Source organism: Hermetia illucens, chromosome 1, assembly GCF_905115235.1.
Source record: "Hermetia illucens chromosome 1, iHerIll2.2.curated.20191125, whole genome shotgun sequence".
In the NCBI taxonomy this organism is placed as follows: Eukaryota; Metazoa; Arthropoda; class Insecta; order Diptera; family Stratiomyidae; genus Hermetia; species Hermetia illucens.
The window spans coordinates 8,947,229-8,968,412 of record NC_051849.1 but is presented as its reverse complement, the minus strand read 5'-3'; the positions used below and the strand labels follow the sequence as shown (position 1 = coordinate 8,968,412).

The 21,184-nt window shown below is 39.0% G+C and overlaps 1 protein-coding gene across 1 annotated transcript in view; it reads right to left on the bottom strand.

Moving 5' to 3' along the window:
- Window positions 1-21,095, bottom strand: part of LOC119646972 (segmentation polarity homeobox protein engrailed) — a 43,330-nt gene extending 22,235 nt beyond the window's left edge. Inside the window, exon 1 of the mRNA XM_038047676.1 lies at window positions 19,534-21,095. Within this exon, the coding sequence (XP_037903604.1) occupies window positions 19,534-20,581 (1,048 nt within the window). The 5' untranslated portion in view covers window positions 20,582-21,095. The remainder of the gene's footprint in view (window positions 1-19,533) is intronic.
- Between the last annotated feature and the right edge of the window lie 89 nt (window positions 21,096-21,184).

The window sequence follows — 21,184 nt, the reverse complement described above, 5'->3', positions numbered from 1 at the left end:
CACTAAATCTATCATTTCCCCTTCCATACAACGAGGAATTTATGATTCTAACTAGACCGGAAGGGTGGTAGAAAGGAGTGACCAAATCATTAAAAAACAGGAAAACCTACAAATACTCAGAAGAGAAGTTTCATCTAGTTACCTACTCGTCATTAACCCATTAAGTGAAGGCGACTCAACAGTTTGGCTCAACTGTTGAGTAACCTTTACTGAATGAGAAACGAGGATCTAGTGAAGGACAGGTGACCCAACAATTGAATCAAATTCCACAAAAAAAAGGATCCGTGTCTAGGTGATTTCAGACTTCAGCAGTGTTCATGCCGTAACAGCCCAAATTCGCCTTGGACCTCCAAAATTCATTGGCTCTAAAAATCTACAATTACCAAATCCTAACAACGACCTGCTGTAATCGTATATGGTGTACTCCCACCTTTTTCTTGGTTCAATTTTTGATCTTGTTTCTCGAGTTTCACCATTCAGAGTGCGTTTGGGAATTCTTCCATCGTCCGTACATTCCATACACACTTCCAACTGCAACTCACCGAATTTGGCTAGAATGAACATAATTGGCTCGTCAAAGATTTCGAAGAACACCAAATTGTAATTGATTCTTGAGTCTGATCCCTCCAATATCGAACCAAGTATATGTCTAAGGATTCGGAGCTCAAGGATCTTAACCGCATTTTCAGATGCTTTTACCACAGTTAAAGTTTCACAGGTAAAATAACAGAGGTCTGAATATGTTCCAGTATATATATGGAATTTGGAGAACCAAGTAAAAACCTAGGCTCTTTTGCCTCTGAATTTTGTCGTCTTCCTTGGCCTTTTTTCTCAGGTGCCCTTCAAGATATATGAAACAGACAATACTTTCGAGATTGAATTCCCGCTTTTGTTATGTCATGTTTTCCTTATTTGGGTTATAAATTTTGCTTTGGTCTCATTGACTCTTAATCCAACTTCTTTTACTGTAAACTCTGATCTAGAAAAAAATTGCTTTCGCTTCGGATATTGAGCACAGACAACTAGCTGGGTTGATTTTACTAGTACTATCCGTGAAGACTCTTCGGATGGCATACTGCAAAGCAAGAAAACTATATGCAAAAGACTCAACTCTCAGTGAATTCTTCGAAATTTTATGGTGAAGAAAAATCATTGCACATCTTCGACCATCGACGGTAATTGCGGGATCATTCCGCGCATAAAATCTGGTGCTGTGTATGGGACGCAACGCATTGATGTGCGCCCACGTGGCACAACTGTTTGTGGCTTGTCACATGGGTCACACACAAGAAAATCTTCTAGGCGACATCAACATACTAATACGTTGACCACATGGACCACGTACCCGAAAGATATAAAATGACAGTCTGTGCTCCTTTGCCGCTGGATTTGGTCCTCCAGTATACGGTCTTCTTGCTACAAACCCGAGTTTGTCCTGAAGCTGTGGATCAACTCTTCTTAGATCTTGACCACGGATTCTGAGTTATCTTCGGTTAAGTTCATCACTGGTACAAGTTTCGGTAGAATTTAAAAACTGACCAGGGATCTGGTGGGCATTTCTCAACATTTCTGAAGCTCCAACTTCGCTGAGGATATCTATTCAATTTCTCATGCACGGCTAGGGGTTTTCCTGGGAAATACCGGCCACTAACTTAAAAGAAGGTTGGCATATTAAAATGAGTCACTAGTTAAGGTAATAATGAAATATTATGAAGCATTTACTCTTAAGCTGGCTCAAAGGCTACCTCGCAAAATTCACTAAAAATGCAATTGCCAAATTAGGAAACTATAAGTGGCCATTTAACAGTGTAAATTACATTAGGGATTCATGGAACTTTTATTCAAAAAATTAGACTTGTATGTTTCAACAAGTTTATGCTAAATTGAATTCCCTCCGTCCATCTTGGATGTATCTTTTCAAGCAAATTAGACTTGAAATTGCATCAACATGCAGAATACCTGTTTTAGTTGGAACCCAACAATTATCGACTACTTCCAGAAAGGAAATTCTTTTAAGTTGACTTCAATTTGACGACTGGTATAACGAGATTTCCATATCAGTGAATATAAGAAAGCCCCCCAGACAGGCTCCGGAATACTCTACCCATCTCCTGTCCCCTGCTCCGAATAAATGTGTATTCTAATAAAGCAAATTAGTGTCAGTTAGAAGTCAAAGGAATTTCTTCATTTTCTTTTGAAAATACCAATGGCAAAATAGGGTCTACTAATTTTACATAATTAGCAAACTATATCAGAATGAAATTAAAATTATTAAAGGTGAAAAAGTTGAAACTGAAGAAACAGTTTTCCATTCGACCCCAATATGGATAGGGGTTAACTACTCAATACTAATTCTGTAAGTCAATAATTCAGATACAGACAAATTAAGAAGTCGTGCTACTTATTAGGCAATAGTCATTATCGATTCGATTGAAAAAAATATCTAAAGTGCCACAGAAGGACATACTTAATGAGATACACGTTTGTTAATGCTTCAATTAGCGCAAAGTGAACGAGGAATGTGTAAAAGTTGCAATGAAGTGGAACGATTGCTTCGAGCCAGATTCAAAATAGGAATATTAACGGCTCGTCTTACGCTTCTTTCCATATTCATGGATTATGCAAAACTTACAGTTGTAAGGAAGCTTCAACAATGGTAGTATATCGAATGTATCTTGACCGTTGCAATATCTTGAAATCAAACGAAGCTAATTGCTAACAATGCATTGAACATATTTTCGCGAATTCCAAGAATTTCCGATTCGCAAAAAAAAAGATAGGCATTCAGCCCTGAACCATCCAAATTGGTTTCAGATACATCATGGAAGAAATAGATTGGAATAAGAGTAAAATACCCTCTCGCATATTAAATTTTTTAAAATTGATTCACAATTGAAAACAATTCAAACTGTGAATAGTAAAAATTGCCGATAATTTTCAATTGAATCTGAAATAATATCGAACGAGACTAATTGAGCGACCACATAACGCCGACAATGCATACACAGTTGTATCTATAACAACGAAAAGCATAAGGCATTAAGTAAGTAAACTAACTACAAGTTGTATGGGCCAAATAGAGTTCCACATCATGGCCATAAATTACTCAATTGCCACAGAACGTTAACGTTTTCTTTACCGCCGAACGAATACCCAACATTCTGCAACGTAACGAACATGTAACGGCCACCACCGACCGATTATTACTTTCAATATTTAATTATATTTATGCTTTGGTTCTCACCAGGACTCACCTCAACTATCCGCAAGCTAATAATAATTACAGACTAGCAATTGCATTGGGATGGCAATGGCGCGGGGGTAGTTCATGCGACCACCCCGGGCTCGGGGTTAAAAGGGCCACAGCGTTAAGGATGTTTAGGGCGCAGGGGGTGGCTAGGCATAACGAGTAATAAGGCTGAATTGGCTTTTCATTCCTGTTTTGAAGTTCAGGCCGTAGAAAATCCGGATCTAAAGGAAAAGGAAAATGAGAATACGAAAATTCCACCCTAATATTACTCAATTATACATGATGTTGGCGTGCAAAAAAATTGCGTGCTGTGGTAATTTCCTGGTCTTCCAGAAGGTTTCCTTGCTATGCGTCTCCAGGATTTAATGCACTAAGCTCATAAGGTGGAAGTTCAGGGGTTTGCGGGACATCTACGCGAAGGTGGTGGAACTCAATTGGCTTCAATTGAAGTTTTATTGATTCTTGAGGACTTGAGGAGATTTTGGGTTATCGTTAGCTAATTATGGTGTGATTTCTGTGAAAAAACTTTTGACTATTAAACACTCCCCACCTTCCAAAAAATGTCAAAACGGCTTCGAAAACTACTAACCGAGACCTTTCATTTGATACCCCATATGACTATATTCGGTCGAAAAAAAATTTACACCCCCTCCCCTTTGTCTCCTTTAAATTCGACGAAGCATGATGTAATTCATTTTATGCGTGAGCGTTCACAGTTCCCACCTTTCCACAAAATTCGGTGTACATCGCTACAACCGTCTTCGAAAAAAATGCGTGTGACAGACAGACAGACGGACGGACCTGTGAGGAGTTGCCAAATCTCCCATCAAGGGCGTCCCTTCGTGCTGATAAGGGAAAACTCGACGGATACGTAGGAATATGTACTTATGGTGCAGGGTCTCAGAATCCCAGTACTTGCAGCTTTTGGGAGTGGCAAACAGGCTCCCGGTCATCGATATCTACCGACTCCAGTGCTTCGGTGGCGGACAGCTTGGCCACCGTGGCCTCTAACGCTACAAGCAGCTCAGACAAGGACGTTAAAAGCCACAGTGACACAAACGACATCTGAATGTAAAAAAATTATGGGAGGCTCATCAGTATCGACAGCCAGATCCTTTTAGGAGAAGCTCAATGATTATGATATCTCCTCCAATATCCAAACCGAAAAAGGACCTGGGCCACAGGCATCCTGTTAACGTCAGAAAATGTGCGGAAAGAAGAATAGAGGCTTTGGAACAAAAGTCCGACCTAGAAAAGTCATCCTTCATTTTGGTTGGGGCGAAAATTGTTGAGTTGTCGCAATTCACCAGAGACAAACACAATGTGCAACACTTAATCAAGGATATGGTGAGAGCAACCACGGGAAAATTAGAAAGATTTCAAGGAGAGCCCTAAAATTTCTCCTTCAACGGTGACGCAGTCAACCCAGGTGACGCCCAACCGTATATTCGCGGATGGGCAGAGGAAAAAGAGGGTTCGGGAAAAGGAAGACAAGCATCCAGGAAATCAGCAAGTTCCTAAAAAGCAAAACAGCTTATCATCCGCTTTGAAGAAGGGAACCAAAATCTCGGTAGGAAGGAAAATAGTACCTAAAACACTAAGACTCATGTTTCAAAAGGTATACGACGGTTGGACTAAGATTGGATCAAAGAAACCAAAAAAGAAGAAGAAGAGAATAAGGATCCGTCCCGAGATGATCATCACTTCAAGCAAGGGTGCAGACATACTAAGAAGAGTGAAAGCCGACCTTGATCTCGAAGACTGGGGAAAGGGGGGGAGGGGGTGTAAGCAGGATCCAGAGGAATCAAAAGGGAATCTCATACTGGAACTGGAAAGGTCCGAAGAGAACTAACCGAAAGCTTCCGCAGTCAAGTCAAAAATTTGCTTGGGGATAATGCTGCCGTACGTGCTCAAAACCCTGAGATCGCTATACATTACAAGGACCTAGATGAGGTCACTTTTAAGGTGGAAATCTGAATTTCCTTAGCGGAGCAGTTCAAGCTGCCCGACTTGCAGAAGGCATCATTGTAAGCCGCAGAAAGGCGTATAGAGGTACACAGACGACGACGTTTTGGCTGCCAGCAGAAGCAGGGCGCAAACTGCTGGATGTCGGGAAGATCCGTATTGAATCGGTAGTTCGTTGCCTTAGAGAGATAATCTCATTGAAGGGGTACTTCAAGTGTCTCTCGTTGGGACATCCAGCGAAAGTGTGCACAAATGAGGTTGATCAGTCTGACTGATGCAGACGTTGTGGTGAAACATGTCAAATGCATGTTGTGTGACAAAAACGAGGGCCTGGACAGCGGGCATACTGCCGTAAGCAGCAAGTGTCCCGAGTTCGAAAAGACGTTAAATGCTGCGAGAAAATAAGGATGATCCAAATCAGAGGTGAAAGAAATATAATAAAGGAACCCTATAGAAACCCTAAAAATAATGTATGGGTAGCCTTGGACCAAGCCACATAGCAATGCATGAGGCAGTCAACAAGTGGGTTCGTATGGGCAAAAATAGACGGCATATACGTCTACAGCTACCATGCTCCTCCAAGCCTGATGTCTTGGAGGCTTTCGCGCAGTTAAATATCATATTGGCAATTGACGAGCAAACATTCATAGATATGTTGTCGAACAAAGACAATATACAAGGAAGAAAAGAGCCCTCCATATCACGGAATCTATCGCGGAGGCATGCGACTTATCGATGCCGAGACATCACGCTTTCTCAAGTAGAAGGCCCAACTGCTGGTGGAGTAGTAAATTGTCAGATCTTCGGTCGGTATGCCATCGGACCAGACGAGTGGTTTAGAGAGCAATGGGTAGGATTGACCAGGTGGTGAAACAGCGAGCATTCAAGGAAGCTCGATGAAATCTGAAGCTGGCTATACACCGAAGCAAGAAGACTGCTACAAGCGACTACAGGCTTATGATGGGGAGATTTAGAGGTCAGGCAGCTCCGAAAATTACATGTCCCGATCTCCTCCTGAAAATTGTTCAGGGTTTGTTCCCTTATTAGAGCACGACATACCAAACAAAGCCCTTAAGCTGGCTGTTAGGTCGAGGCTACACATATCCTTAGAGTTGTTTGAAACTTGGCGGATAGGATCTTTCCTAAGACATGGAAAAAACAAATGTTAGTGTTGTTGTCTAAACCTGGTGAGCCTCCTGGTGAACCATCTTCCTACAGGTCTATATGTCTATTGGACACTACAGGGAAAATTTTGGAGCGAATAATCTATAACAGATTGCCTCCCGCTGTAGAAAGTCTGAGAGACTTATCAGACCGACAATTCGGCTTATGTATGGCCAGATCAACGGTCGACGCCATCAACCTGGTTTCATACGATGCACGGAAGCGGTGGCACTAGCAAGTATTGTGCTGTGTTTACCCTTGACGTGCAAAGTGCGTTCAACTCTGTCAGTTGGAACCTTATTAGGAGGTCATTAGCGGCGGTTGGTGTACCCGGTTACTTAACTGCACTAGTCGAGAGCTACCTAACAGATAGAAGGTTCTGGTACGACACAGGCAATAACACCAAAGAATTCATTGTCTCCGCAGGTGTTCTACAGGGCTCTGTGATGGGACCGCTATAGAATATCATGTAACGACGCAGTTGCTATCGAAGCCACAATAGTGGGTTACGCAGATGACATAGCGATAGTTGTTACTGCAGAAGATGTGGCGGATGTGGAATAATATTCATCCGAAGGAATCACTGTTATAAAGAAGTGGCTGACATCTGTCTGCACTCACAGAGGATAAAACAGAGGCGGTGCTTATTATGAAGCGGCAGAAGGAAACCATTGCTTTTATCAGAATAGGGAAGCATATCATCTCACTTCAAAGCCAGCAATTAAATTCCTTGGAGTGATGATAGATGCGAGGCTGAATTTCAAGCAGCACCTACCGAAGCGTCGAATATTAGCATGGCGCTGGCAAGGATGATGCCAAATATTGGGGGTCCGCGATGCACTCATAGACTGCTTATAGCTAGAGTGGTGAGCTCTATACAGCTTTATGCAGCGCCAATTTGGACGACTGCATTGCATACCGCAGGCAATGCTCAAAAGATGAGCGCGGTGTATAGAAATACCTCCCTAAGAGTGTGCTATGGTTATAGAACCATATCGGACGAAGCGCCTATGAAGTAGCCGGAGTGATACCATGCGACATTTTGGCCGATAAGATAACACGTATCTATGATGGACCCGATTCTTCCTCTGATCAGCAAATGAGAAACGAGGAAAAAGAAGAGTCGTTAACCAGGTGGCAGCAACGTTTGAAACGGGCGAGAAAGGGTCGATGGACCCACAGATTGATTCCCAGTGTGGACGCAGACAACGCATGGGGAGATAAACTATGATCTCACGCAGTTTCTCACAGGGCATGACGGTTATGCTAAATACCTCTATTGGTTTAAACATTAGAGTTCACCCAGCTTAACCAGCTGTGACGGAATTCCGGAGGACCCGGAGCATGTTTTCTTCGACTGTCCTAGATTCGCAGAGGAAAAGAAGAGTCTAGAAGAAACATTGGGAGGAACAGCAGCACTGGAAAATATAATTGGGAAAAGGCTTGCACGCCAGGAGAGCTGGAATGCAGTGGACGACATGGTAGGGCGGACCCAGTGCAGGTTGAGAGAGACAGAGTGGGCGAGGAAGGCACGGTTGCGAATGCAATCGACGGACAAAGCGAGAGGCTAGAGCCAGGTCCACTTCGCAACGAAATATAATACTTTGCGGCGGTTCTGCGTTGAAGATGACAGGAGCTAGGGGTTGATTTTAGTGGGTAAATAAATCCCACACGCTGGAACATGTGTACCAGTGTCTTTGGAAGATTTCCACTTCCGGAAAAAAAACGTGGCCGTACAAGCTTAGGAGATGATGAACGTTCGGGACGTCCTAAAACTGCAACCATCGACGATAACATCGCTAAAGTTCACCAAATGGTGCTAAATGACCGTCGAATTAAAGTGAGAAAGATAGAAGAGGCTATGGATATGTCAAAATGACGTGTTTGCCACAAATTTGGGCATGAGAAAGTTGTCCGCACAATGGGTGTCACGTTTGCTCAGGTTAGAGCGAACACGAAGCGAAATTTAGGCGCAATAAATCAGAGTTTTGGTGAAGATTAATTACTATGGATGAAACTTGGATACACCATTATACCCACGAAACAAAAACACAGTCAAAACAGTGGACTGTGAAGGGGGAGTCGGCTCCCAAAAAAGCAAAAACTGTTTGTTCAGCTGGGAGAGTGAAGGCAACTATTTTTTGGGACAGGAAAAACCATTGCAGAAGCATACTTCGTATTATTATTCGCCAAGCTAAAGGCAGAAATTGCGGAAAAACGGCCACATTTGAAGAAAAAAAATTCTGTTTCACCAATATAATGCGCCCTCTGACACCCCTGTGGTTGACATGACGAAAATCGACGAATTACGGTTTGAAATGTTTGACCACTCTCCTCCAAAAATCACATTAAACTTTTATTTTAGGACCTATCTAGGATCTGAACAAATAATCGAGAAAGTTGATCACCTTTCTGCAGATTTCCCTTTAATCTACTAAAAATTCCATCAAATAAACAAAATTTCCATCAAAACATAAATCATTTCCAAAATCCACCCTGCAAACCCCCACATCAACATAATCATCATCTGCGCTCAAAATCTTGTATAAAACCCGTTGTTATTGATATCTAAACAAAACAGAAACAAACTTCTCTTCTATCGGCGCTTTCACTTAAGTGTCTCATCTTTCATCGGAGCGCCATAAAACTCACCAGGATAACCACTATCACCCTATAAAAGAACTAATTGTGCCTGACACACATGTTACCAACCGAGCATCTATTTTTAACGTTCACATTTTGAATTTACCAAATAGACAAGCATCTCGGAAGCCCACATTTTAGATAAGATTTTTTTTTTTGGTCTCCCTCGTATTTAAAAAAAACCGATGGTCCCAATTTAAAACCCTTTATGGCTTTTTAAGAATACGACGATCGATTTATTGAAATTCAATAGGTTGAGTTTTCGGCACCCTCATAAATTGTAATTGTTGGATCTTGGTGAAAGGAAATTAGAAAAATTAAAGATTTTTTTTTTACTTAAAATTGAAAGTATCTTTTAATAATTAAAAGTATCTTTTGATAATTTTGAAATGAAATTGAAAGTATCTTTTGATAATTTTGGAGCGCTTAGGACTTTTATAATGTTTACTGGATTGGAAGCTTTAGTTTTAAGATCAACATTGAAGTAAAATAAACCAAATGGATTACGAAAATAGATAGAATCAATAGCTTAGATACTGATTTAATAAAAAATAAAATCACCATTAATTTGAATTTTTTATAAAGTATTTGAAATAGAATAGATAGATATGATAGATAGAATAGATTTTTAATATTTCACTCGAATGTCAATTATTCTCGTTAACTATGATGTCAGCATCTTATTTGCATGACTTATGATGCAGTAAATTTACGTAAAATTGATAAGTTTGAACTGCTTGGCATGCATATTTTCGCTCTATGCAAATTTGGTATTCCTAGGATGAACTTAAGGGGGGGTTCGGTCAATTTCTAAAAGCTGGTAATATACTATTAGTAATTTAATTTGAGCAGATATAGGAATGGGACACATTTTGAGGCCTAGGTTTTTATATAAGCGCACTTTCTCGGACTTTTGGATTGGGTAGTCTTCGAAAATGAGTCCGGTCTTTTTTTAGGAATGTTCATTTGAACTCCTTACTCACGCACTTTACAATTCATGTTAAGACTGATATCAGATTCGGGAAGTACTAAACGATACCTTCCGTTTGATACCTTACAGACTACATTCGATGAAAGCACAAATTTGCACCTGAATTCTGTAACTTTGTTATTTATAGTAAGGTTTGCACCAAACTGTCAAGACATTACATTGCTATAGAACTTTGTACTCCTAAGAGTATTTTCAAGAAATTTAGAAAATATGGTAATACACTTTGATTAAGATTTTACAACAGGCAGTAGTATCCCATGATTTTACGAATTACGAATCATCATTGCATTTTTATTGATTTACGGAAAGGAAGATTCTTTCCATTTCGAAACCTTTTATTACATTCATCATCTACTTTCAAATTGCTTGTATTCCAACCCAACTCAACAATTTTGAATATTAATGTTTTCGATATATTCATTCTTTATATTCAAAAGTAGTACAATACTACGTACATGCCCGTGTTAGAACACAATTAAGTGCATAACGGTCAAGTGATTCTGTTTATGCATTGGAGAAATTGCACTACTTGCATTCAAAAGTGCAGCGCCTTGTGTGAGCCGAAATTTTCAATCCAATGCCAAAAAGGCAATATGTGATTATTCCAAAGCTATTAGTTTATAGTTGAGAAGGTAAATATTTTTTTAATTGTGAAAAGTTTTGAGCTTGTATTTTATGGTGTTGTCAATATATAATACGTTAAAGTAGAGAGAGAGAGAGACAGTTATAAGATGAATGAATGATGAAGTTGCAGAGTTATAAGGTGAATGGCTGATTGAAAACTTATGGGACGTGAATTTCCAGCCGTGCAACCGATGGTTCGATTCCTTGACTTTATTCGTCGTTAAAATGACTGACTATTTGGCAATTGTAGTGCGGGTCAATTGCTAATTTTTTTTTTTTTGCTATTTTGATGAGTTCATTGAAGTTTAAAGATTGGCAGAGTTTGAAGAAGATCACAATTGATAACTTTGAAATTCTGCAGAAAAGTGTTTGTGACACTGGTAGCTTGGCTGACAACACTAAATTCCGCAGTATATTTTTTTCTGCCTACCTAGTTGCCTACATGACTCAAACTTGTCATATGGTGATCGTCGGACGGTTGCATCCGAAAAAATAAGTGTCATTTTCTGAGAGTACCCAGCTAGGACCACTTGATTCGGACAGTTTGCTGTATTTCGAGCAAACTACAAAGAGTTTTGGAGGTAAGAGAATGATTTTCAGAAAGAATACTAGAATTGAAACTTTAATTTGCAATTAAAACACCTTTTTGGTACTGTTGAGCGTGTAAGAAAATAAGTTAATTGAAAAGGATTGAACTCTTAAGCAAAAATTCTGTCTATGGAAATTTATGCATGACGGGAGTATATTTCAAGCTGATATTCGTTGACCTGTTACTGTCCTACTACAAAGCAAATGTCAAAATTTGACAAGGTACTAATCGTAGAACCAACAGGTCTGTCAACTCGAAAAGTACACGGAGCAACCACAACAGGGACGGAAGTTTCACCAACAAGTCAGCAGGATCAGCAGGCAGCCCATCCTGCCGGGACAAAGAGGGATATCTAATTTCCGACAGAGTGTGCATATTGGAGCGATGGATTGAGTATTTTGATGAACTGTTGAACAACCAGAACATCGATGAGTTGGACGTCCAACTAAACTATCAACCAACATAGCCGTTTCAAAGGAACAGAAAATACAAAAACGCTTGATTAATGTCAAACCCTTGCTCGTCCAGAAAAAAAAAATGACAGGCCGTTAATGAGCTGCTGTTGAATGGGAAAGGGGTGGAATTCAACAAAAAGAAAAAGAGAGTGGATCAAGGACTATTAAAAGTTTAGTCCATGCAATTTTTTTTGAAGATTTTACAGGTTCACAGAATATCATTTCTAAAAGGGTTTATTAGGCGAACAGTTTTGCAGTGTAATATTTAAAAACAAAAAAAAACACGTAGCTGGATATATTGACCAATGACGGAAATTAAAGTTCGAGAAAGGCAATTTTGAAGCCAGAGTGACTTGAAATAGACACTTGAACTTATGAGTCGTTTTATTGTGAACAGGCGTCCAGATCCTTATTCTTGGACCATTAATTTGGAAAGGCCAAACTAATTTTAAAGCATCTGCTAATTGGCTAGATAAGTTTTGGCTAAGACGTTATCTAAAATACAAAGGCAGAAGTAGAGAAGGAACTCCTATAGACACGAACGTTGTCGATTATTTGACCAGTAAAGTGGAAGATTCGGATGCTGTTTCACACATGTTAAGACACCCTCTTGCCAATATTGAAAACGAAAGGTCAGCCAGCGATCTGCCAAAGTAGATATCGGCATTAGATGTCATTCAATGAACAAAAACAACAAATAAAAAGATAAAAGGAGAAACAGTAAGGAATCGTGTTTGAAAAATAGATCTTGAATCCAATGTGCCGACGATATCAGCGATGAAGCTATGGCTCTCCTAGCTGTGCAGTGATCGAAATTGCTGAAAAGTTTATCTGACCATTGACAACAGTTTAGTTACAGAAGAAGGTACGACGCTTCAGATACAACAGATTAGACAGGCAAATACAAGGAAGAAGTGAAATGAAGAGTATGTGCTCCCATATGCACATAATTTGCTAATGCGCTACTACTTTTTATAGGAAGCTGCAAAAGTCACTTTCAAAACTTCAACAAAAATTACAGATTTTTTTTTTTTAAATTAAATTAATTAATTAATTAATCTTTTTAATATTAAATATTCTAAATATTTAAACAGGTAAATCTTGTTGTTCCCTTATCGGTTCTTTGATTGTTGTGATTCATATCTTCTCTATTAAAAGAATACTTCTCTTAACCGGACAAAAATGTTATCCCGGTGTCCGTTTATAAAAAATTCCACTGAATAATTAAAATAAAAATTTTTGGGGAATATAATTACTGGAAAAAATACAGATTTTAACACATGTATTTTAGGAACGGAAAAGCATTAATATTGGAAAATTCAACTTTCATGCTCATCTTTACATTTAACAAAAAAAATGATTTGTTATCTAAACCAACATTTGTAGATAACTTGAAAAATAGATAACTCAAATGAATCTCTCATTCCCAATCGTTTAAGTTATTGACTTGGGGTCTTAATCAACTTTTTGCATAATTTTTGTTTTTTGTTTTTATTCATTCAACGTTGAATTGCTTACGTTCGACTATGATTTTCTCATCAAAAAGCGGATATTATCCGTTAGTTGCGGATTAGAGCTTTCAAAACTATGCTGATTTGGCATGTGAATAAGGTATCTGATGAAGTAAAAAGAGGTGATTACTACGTAAATTGAAGACGATTTTATTTTAATATTTTCATAGGTTGAAAACCGCATTTTAAAGGCGATTGATACTACAAAGTTGTGATGAATAAACCTTTTTGGTTTCCTTATGAATGGGCTTTGGTCATGCTAATTCCTTACCGAAGTTTTGTGAAAAGATGGTCCAGATGAATATTCTAATCAGACTAGTTAAAGTGAATCAATTCCATTGCAAGCATACCTGGACTTTGGGCACTTTGATTTCATGATATTAATTATATACCCTTTAGACGATCACCATCGTTCATGACCGTGGCCCGGATTCGAACCCAGGGCACGAGCTCATATGTGAGGTCTCTTAAATAATATTGTTTGTACAATTAACCAAGAATCCTGTTCCTTCATATTCTATACATGCAGTAGTGGTAAAAAGGGAAGAGAATGAAATGCTTCTAAAATTTTTATTTTTTCGTATATTTGGGACTTTTTCAGTTTTAAGCCAAAAAATTGCCAAAACAAAATTAAGAAAAAATACATTCCTAAAGTTGTCAACTCGTCAAAATTTGGCGGTCTTTTTTCTAAACGTGGAATATTTCAGCTTTTTAAAGAAATGCCTCGAACTACAGCAGTTTCAAAAGATATAAAAGAACTAATGGTGACCGCCGTCAACGATGGTAGCACCTTTGTTCTAGTCGAAACGCTTTTTGATGCCAAAAATTCTGCAGTATCCAAAATTCAAAAAAAAAATCGATAAAGAAGGTTAAAAGGAGATGAACCCCTCACCAAATTTCTCAAAATTAATCTGCAGATGGTCGGTTAACATTGTAAGAGGAAACCCTGGAAATATAGTACTGATGATGATGATACTTTTTTTTTAAAACTAACGGGATTTCATTATACAATGTTCATCTTGTGGTAGTCTCGGTCCATTGATCCAAGTCAAAAGTGTTACAAAATCTTAAATGTAATGTGATATTTTGGAAAAGCACATCTTTTCGCGTACTTAAAAAATGTGTCAAAAGGCTGCATTTTACAACGGAATAAAGACCCTAAACACATGTCAAAATCAAAACTCAGAATTGATTGACTTGCAACCAAGCTATAAAAATAGCATCGCCATCTCAAAATCCCAACTTTATCATCACATTGAACATATTTGGGAAGAATTAGACCCAAAAAATCGATTCCAAAATTTTGCCAAAACAACAAAACTCTCCAAAAAGAACGATTAGTAATTTCAATAGATGTAAAAAGTATCCAATTTTTTTGACCGGTCAAAAAGATAACAATTTTTTTGACGCGTCAAAAGGTTTACATTTTTTTGACGGGTTAAAAGTTGACATTTTTTTGACGGGTCAAAAAGTTGACAATTTAATATTGAAAAGTTGTTTTTTTTTTAATCGAAATTATCTCTTTAAAACGGGATAAAAGAAGCCACCGAAATAAAAAACAAGCATTTTACTTACTTTGCATAGTAGTTTTGAAAGTTTTGACCATTATTGTATTTGATATGCTCCAGTTTACGACCCTTTCCACTTAAGATGCGTTTTCATAGAAGCAATTATTATATTATCCTAAGTCGAGGTATTATTGTAATTTTCTCAAGAAATTGTAAAGTTTCTCAAAATTAATTCAAAAGAAACTCCTTTAGATGAGATTTCATAAAAAATTGAAGGATAGGGTGCAGTAGACCATCCAATAGGAAGGCCATCAACGTCCATCAAAATTAACAAAAATAATGCACAAATCCTTGTTAAGCACTGTGCGAGAAACCCTGGAAATATAGTGCTGAATTTCAAAGAGCCGCTACAGAATTTTACAAAGACCAAATAGCAACATCGACTGCTAAGCGCCCTTTCACGGTAATAAAGCTATTGATTTTTTGGTAATATTGCCTGATAAGATAAAATAAATTTTAATAAAAATAGTAAAATCGATGAAAACCCTCAGAAAATCTTGAATTTTCGTAAAAAAATGTAAAAGGGTAGTTTAAAATTTAGAGAAAGCCATTAAAATTGGTTAATGAGGGCCCTATTCGATGAAGCCACGAAAGAAAATTTAATCTGTTTGGAACTGATAGAATAAGATATATTCTTGGTTTAGTTGGACCCAGAAAAAATCCCATGGACCAATTAGAAATAATGAAGCAACCCCACGTGGGGCCATAATTGTTGCATAGGTAACAAAGCTAGCGCCCAACGTGGGTCCCAAGACGTGAAATTTCCTCTATCTTTTGGGGTTTACACCCGCCGAGCTTGTAAGTATTAGAATCAGAGCTTCCTTCGCCTGCGAATACTCTGATGCCCAAACGAATTTGGGAGGACCCTCTTGTCAGTTCGAATTTGACGCTCAAAGCACTGCTCTTCAGCGGATTCCTCTACATAGTCGGCTGAAATTATATTCAAAGTGCAGGAGAGGAGGATGTAGAAAGAAGTAGAATGGACGTTTTCCATTCGCTTGTCCAACGGAAGCCAACTTTTGAACGTTTGCCGAGGAGTTAGCTCAAATCATTGACTCATCATTGTCGCGTTTTGTTGACTTTTTGGGTATCTAGTTTGGATCGTGGCTTTGAACTTCAACCAGACTAGTTGAAGTTGGGAGGATGACCGTGCCGTCACCCACATCCTTAGTCTGAAAGGGATTTAGGTCTGCGATTCCGATCAGATTCCTCACAAAATGCAGAGTTTTGGGTTGATTGGTCTACTTGATCGGCGGGTGGCCGTCGGCTTTCTTCTTCATGGGAGAATCTTTTTATGTGGACTGATGTTTCCTGGGTGTCGGGAAGGAGCATGAACACCGCAAACTGTTACAGTTAATTTTTTCGTTGTATTCCTTATCTCGAAATCAAATTATCCTATTTCGTCATAGCTTTTAAGAAGTCTCTGCATGCCTACAGGCGGAAGAAGATGAGGAGGTGGAGTCGGAGCCGACCGGAGCTGTGCCCAACATTTCCATAGGGCACATGGCCGATCGACATTAGATTGGACAGGGAGCGTCTTCAGCGGATCTACCATCAAGCGCTGACGCCTCTCATCCCCTCTCCACAAAGAAATACCAGACGTAACCTACACACCCAATAGTGCTCTGCGCTCGTCCAGCAGAACTTAGGTTATCACCGGACACACACGGTTCGTTCTTCAGCGTCACATGTCAAAATTCGCTAAGAATTAGGTGATTGACAACCAAAAGTTTCCAAAATTTTTTGACAAGTTGACAATTATTGTTTATTTTTCGGTGATTTTTTTTAATTTAAATTAATACAGTCATAGACATTCATATAAGCGCATTATGCCTCTTTTGTTTTCATCAAAAGCGTAGAATTTCGTATATAGCTGGTAGCCTTAGGACCTTTTATGCTGGGTGAAGTGCATTTGACGATTAATAACGGTACATTTTCCGCAGAAATAGGCAATTTGGCGACTGTTCTATCCATTTCATAGAAATATTGGAAATTAAGTGAGTTTTGTTAAAAAAGGTTCGTTTCAAAATTTTTGAATAAAAAAAAAAAGCACTTGGTATTGCTTAAAATTATTATATAAAAACAGGATTTTTTAGAAATACCAAAGGGACGAGCAGCCTAAAGAGGATTTGTTTAAAGAAGAGGGCTATTCGCTGCGAACATCAACCGAGGTGAGTGGTTCAGAAGGAACCAGTTACGGAAAGGCGATTAGTATGATATTAAGACTCCCACTAGGGATAACACCAAACTGTCGGTGTGCCAGAAAGGCCAAATTCGTTACGAAGCAACCAAAAACAAGCTTAGTTTTAGGCAAATTAAAGAAAAATTGGATCTGTCAGAGTCTGTACGCCATGTTGCCAGAGTACTGAATGCTTCGTTGAACATAAAGTGGGCCGAAACCAAAACTAAACCCCAATAAACTGGGCAACGCAAACAGGCACGACTGAACTTCGCTAATGTCATATCGCGATGTCATATTCTCAGACGAAAAAAAGTTCAACTTTGATAGTCCTGATTGTTACTGGTACGATTTAAGTCAACATAGCATGGTATGATCCAAGCGAAACTTGGGAGTCGGTAGTGTCATCGTCTGAGGTTGATTCTCTTATGAGGATACTCTATAGCTCGCAGTGATTTCAACAAAAGTAAACTCGCTTGAAATACGTGCGACTTTTGAAGGAAAATCTCATTCCATTTTTAAATGAAAATTGTGGCAAAAAGTATATTTTTCAACAAGACAATGCCTTAATTGACACCTCAAAGGTACCGACCATAGATTGGTTTAGGATAAACACCGAAACTACCGAAAATTTTGTGGAGAATACTTGCAAGCAAGGTTCTTGACGAAGGTCATTAGTTTGGCTCGGTGAGTGACCTCAGAAACGCCATAGAGGTGCAGTGAGCAAACATCGAAACAAATTTGCCAAAAAATATGGTAAATTCAATGCCTGACCCAATTTTTTCTGTTATAGAAAATCGAGAAAGCCACACTAAACGTTAGCTTTAAAAAAAGTGTGTATGAAATGTATGTACTTTTGACGTTAGAGCCTTTATTTAAAAAAAAAATATATTATAAAAAATACAAAAATTAAATTGGATTATGTACATAAAAGATACAATTCAAAATAAAAAATTGTTTCATCTAAAAAAATTTCATTTTAACTTTTATCGAAAAAAAAACTAAATTGCGCTTATACGAATGTGGATGACTGTATATAGATATCTAGCCCAAATAGGATAAATAGCGCCCGAAAAACCACCATTTAATTCGGGCCGGTTGGCCTTGTTTTTAAGGAACTAATTATATAGTGACCTAAATCGAGGCATCCTTGTATCTTACACAAGAAATATCTCCAGGGCAAAGATGAGACAGCGTGTAGTGAGCAAAGTTTCAAAAGTTAAATCAACGCAATCTCCTGTGAATGCCAGGCAAATACAAGGAAAAATGACATCGAGGAAAAGAAGAGATTCCTATAAATTATTTCAGAACGGATCATCCCTAACACGAAAAATGGCCTTCGCCATATTGAACACTTTTTTTTAACTTTTTAGAAAAACTGTGACATTGATTTTATGAGATATAAATAACAAAGGCGCAATTTGTGTTAGGGTCCAAGCCATCTTTCGCCAATTTCTCGGATCTTTTCGTTACAAAAATGTAATATTCAAATTGTAAAAAGGAAAATAATTTAACATGTCGTCAACAGAGGTACAACCTGGTGAAAAGGGTGGTTCTTCCTTTTTTAGCCACTATTTGATTGATTCAAACAAGTAGCGCATTTCGGGAATCAGTTGTTCCCTTCTTCGGTATCTTTTTCTTTATAAAAAGACAGATTTTCCCTTGTTCTGTGTTCTCAAAAGAAGGTGGTTGTTGTTGTTCTAAAAGAAGATTCTGTGTTCTAAAAAAGAAGGGTCTTCCATTTTCCACTACACTTTAGTTTATGCAAATACTACAACCAAGTGAAAACTGCGGTTCTTCCTTTCTTGGCAACAATTTAATTTATTCAAACTCGTAGGGTATTTCGGGAATCAGTTGTTCCCTTCTTCGGTATCTTTCTCCTTATAAAAAGACAGATTTTCCATTCTTTTGTGTTCATGTCCTTCTAAAAAGTAGGTTCTTCCATTTTTCACTACACTTTAGTTTATCCAAATGCTGTGTCTAGAGAATCAGTTGGTTTTCTCTTCGTATTTACTTCTGCCTAAGCAACAAAGAACGGAGCAACTGATTCCCGAAACACGGTATTTGTTCAAATGAACTAAATTATAACCAAAAAGGGAGGAACCGTATTTTTTCTGCTTTTAATATTAGCTGCCAAATCAATCCAAAAATGGTAAACGTTTTTTAAGTTCAATTTTTGAAAACGCCTAAAGCGGTTACTTCAGCCACTTATCTCGGGGATATTTCAATTCCCCAATTTGGTACACGTCCCAGTCCATGCCCTTAAAACCAACTGAGTATGAAGTCTTGCCTTTCTAGACGTGAAATCATAAGGTTCATTTTTATCCCGAAAACGTTCCTAAACTTCCTCGTTTCCACTCATAAATTTTGGATTCCCTACTGTCAAAACAACTCTCTCTTTCATTCAACTGATCTTAAAACTAAAAATCGTCCTAACACATATTCAGCTACCAAAAAAATCAACATCTGTCCAGCAAGGAAGAAAATTGTCGTCAACTTATTGGCGCTTGACCAAAACCTAATCCCAGTTTACTTCTCTGGTAGAACTACCAAAAACTCCAAACTAAAATCTAAAAATTTTCAAGTTTACTAACCTGAACTCGGCCGATCACTATATCGTGTACAATACACCCATGCAGGCCACAACTGTTGTCCATTATCATCTTTGGTGCTTCCCGACTCCGATCTAGTATCATCTGAAGATTCCATACCAGAATCGCGTCCATTCAGCGATTGGGTTCCTCCTGACATAGGTTGCGGACTCAAAGCAGAATTCGCGGATGAAACCCGACATCCTGAAGCAGGAGAAGCGGAAGTCGAGGATACAGATGACGACGAGATCGACGAAGACGGTGGTGGACTAGCAAGGCAGTGGGATTGTTGTGGAAGCGAAGGAGTTTGGCCGATTTGTGACACCGTTTTGCATAGACTCCCCAAAGGTGGCATTTTAATATCATTCGGGCGACATCCATTGCGACGACTGTTCAATATCTCCTCGTGGATACGCGGATATGTGGCAGGATTAAAGCAATTTAGGAAGTTGGCACGCTCAATCATCAAAGGATTGGGAAGGACAGCTGATGGAGGAGGAGGACGACTGTAGTCGATCACTTCAGGAATAAGTCGTGTGAAAGCTGACTTCTCGACAATAGGTTGCGGTGAAGGACTTCGCCTTGAAATCTCAAAAGGACGAAATATTGTGCCATTTGTCTTCTTCTCAGGAACACAGATTTTTCTCTTTCCAAACCGATCACTCAAAATATTCGTAATCGAAAAACTTATACAAGGAAGCTGTGGAGGTTGTATCCCCGCGGATATTTGTTCTTGTTGATCCTGTTCGTCCATTATCACTGAGTCATTCTCCTCCTCTTCTTTGATCACAATTTCTTCATCTTCATCATCGTTGTTATCTGGCGAGAAACGATCTTCACTATGCACTGGAGGCGACATCTTTTGACTGAAGGCGGGAATCAGATGAGTATGACCCTCTGATATGGTGTGCGCCATATGATGAGGACTATGCAAACATTGCGAATGAAGGCTCATATCGAGGATCGAAGGTGATGCTGTGCTTTGCGGGGAATGCGGGACTCCTGGAGGACTTGGGGCACTTTGTGGACTAACACGATCTTCAAGAGCCATAATTCGAAGCGCACTATCAACACGTGACCCACTCTGTCTCAACCGTTCCTTTATTTTCACAACAGGACACTGTCTTGAACAAAGTCACATTCGAATCCACTGTGTTCGGTTTGACTCGTTAAAATTCGAAAAATATCCTTAGCAATCACTCCAGAGAGAGATAGAGGTCGATTTTAGAGTTTTCTTATTAATCTATCTTTCAGGACAGCTTTTCACCACTTTCCAACACTTCACTCCATCTCATAGCAGTGGACAATTTATAATTAAGACAAGAGCTGGACGGACGACACCAGACGTGTGGCACTGACACCTCAATAATCCGAAATGACTAAATTTAAATCTCAATTCCTCGTCTTGGAGGAAATCTAATCCCGTCTCAAGAAAAAACCGCACTTATCTATCTACACTGTGTGACACAGTCAGATGTCATCTGAAATCTGACAGACGTTTGAGTGAGAACTCGACGAGAACGACTGGATTTGAGCAATCCGACGTGGACGATGGGTCGGCCCAGATCATGCCCAGGCCCAGGCCACACATGTCGGCACGCACCTCCCAGTCCTAAACCGGATGGCGACCCAATCTCTTGCAGGCGGTCGGCCG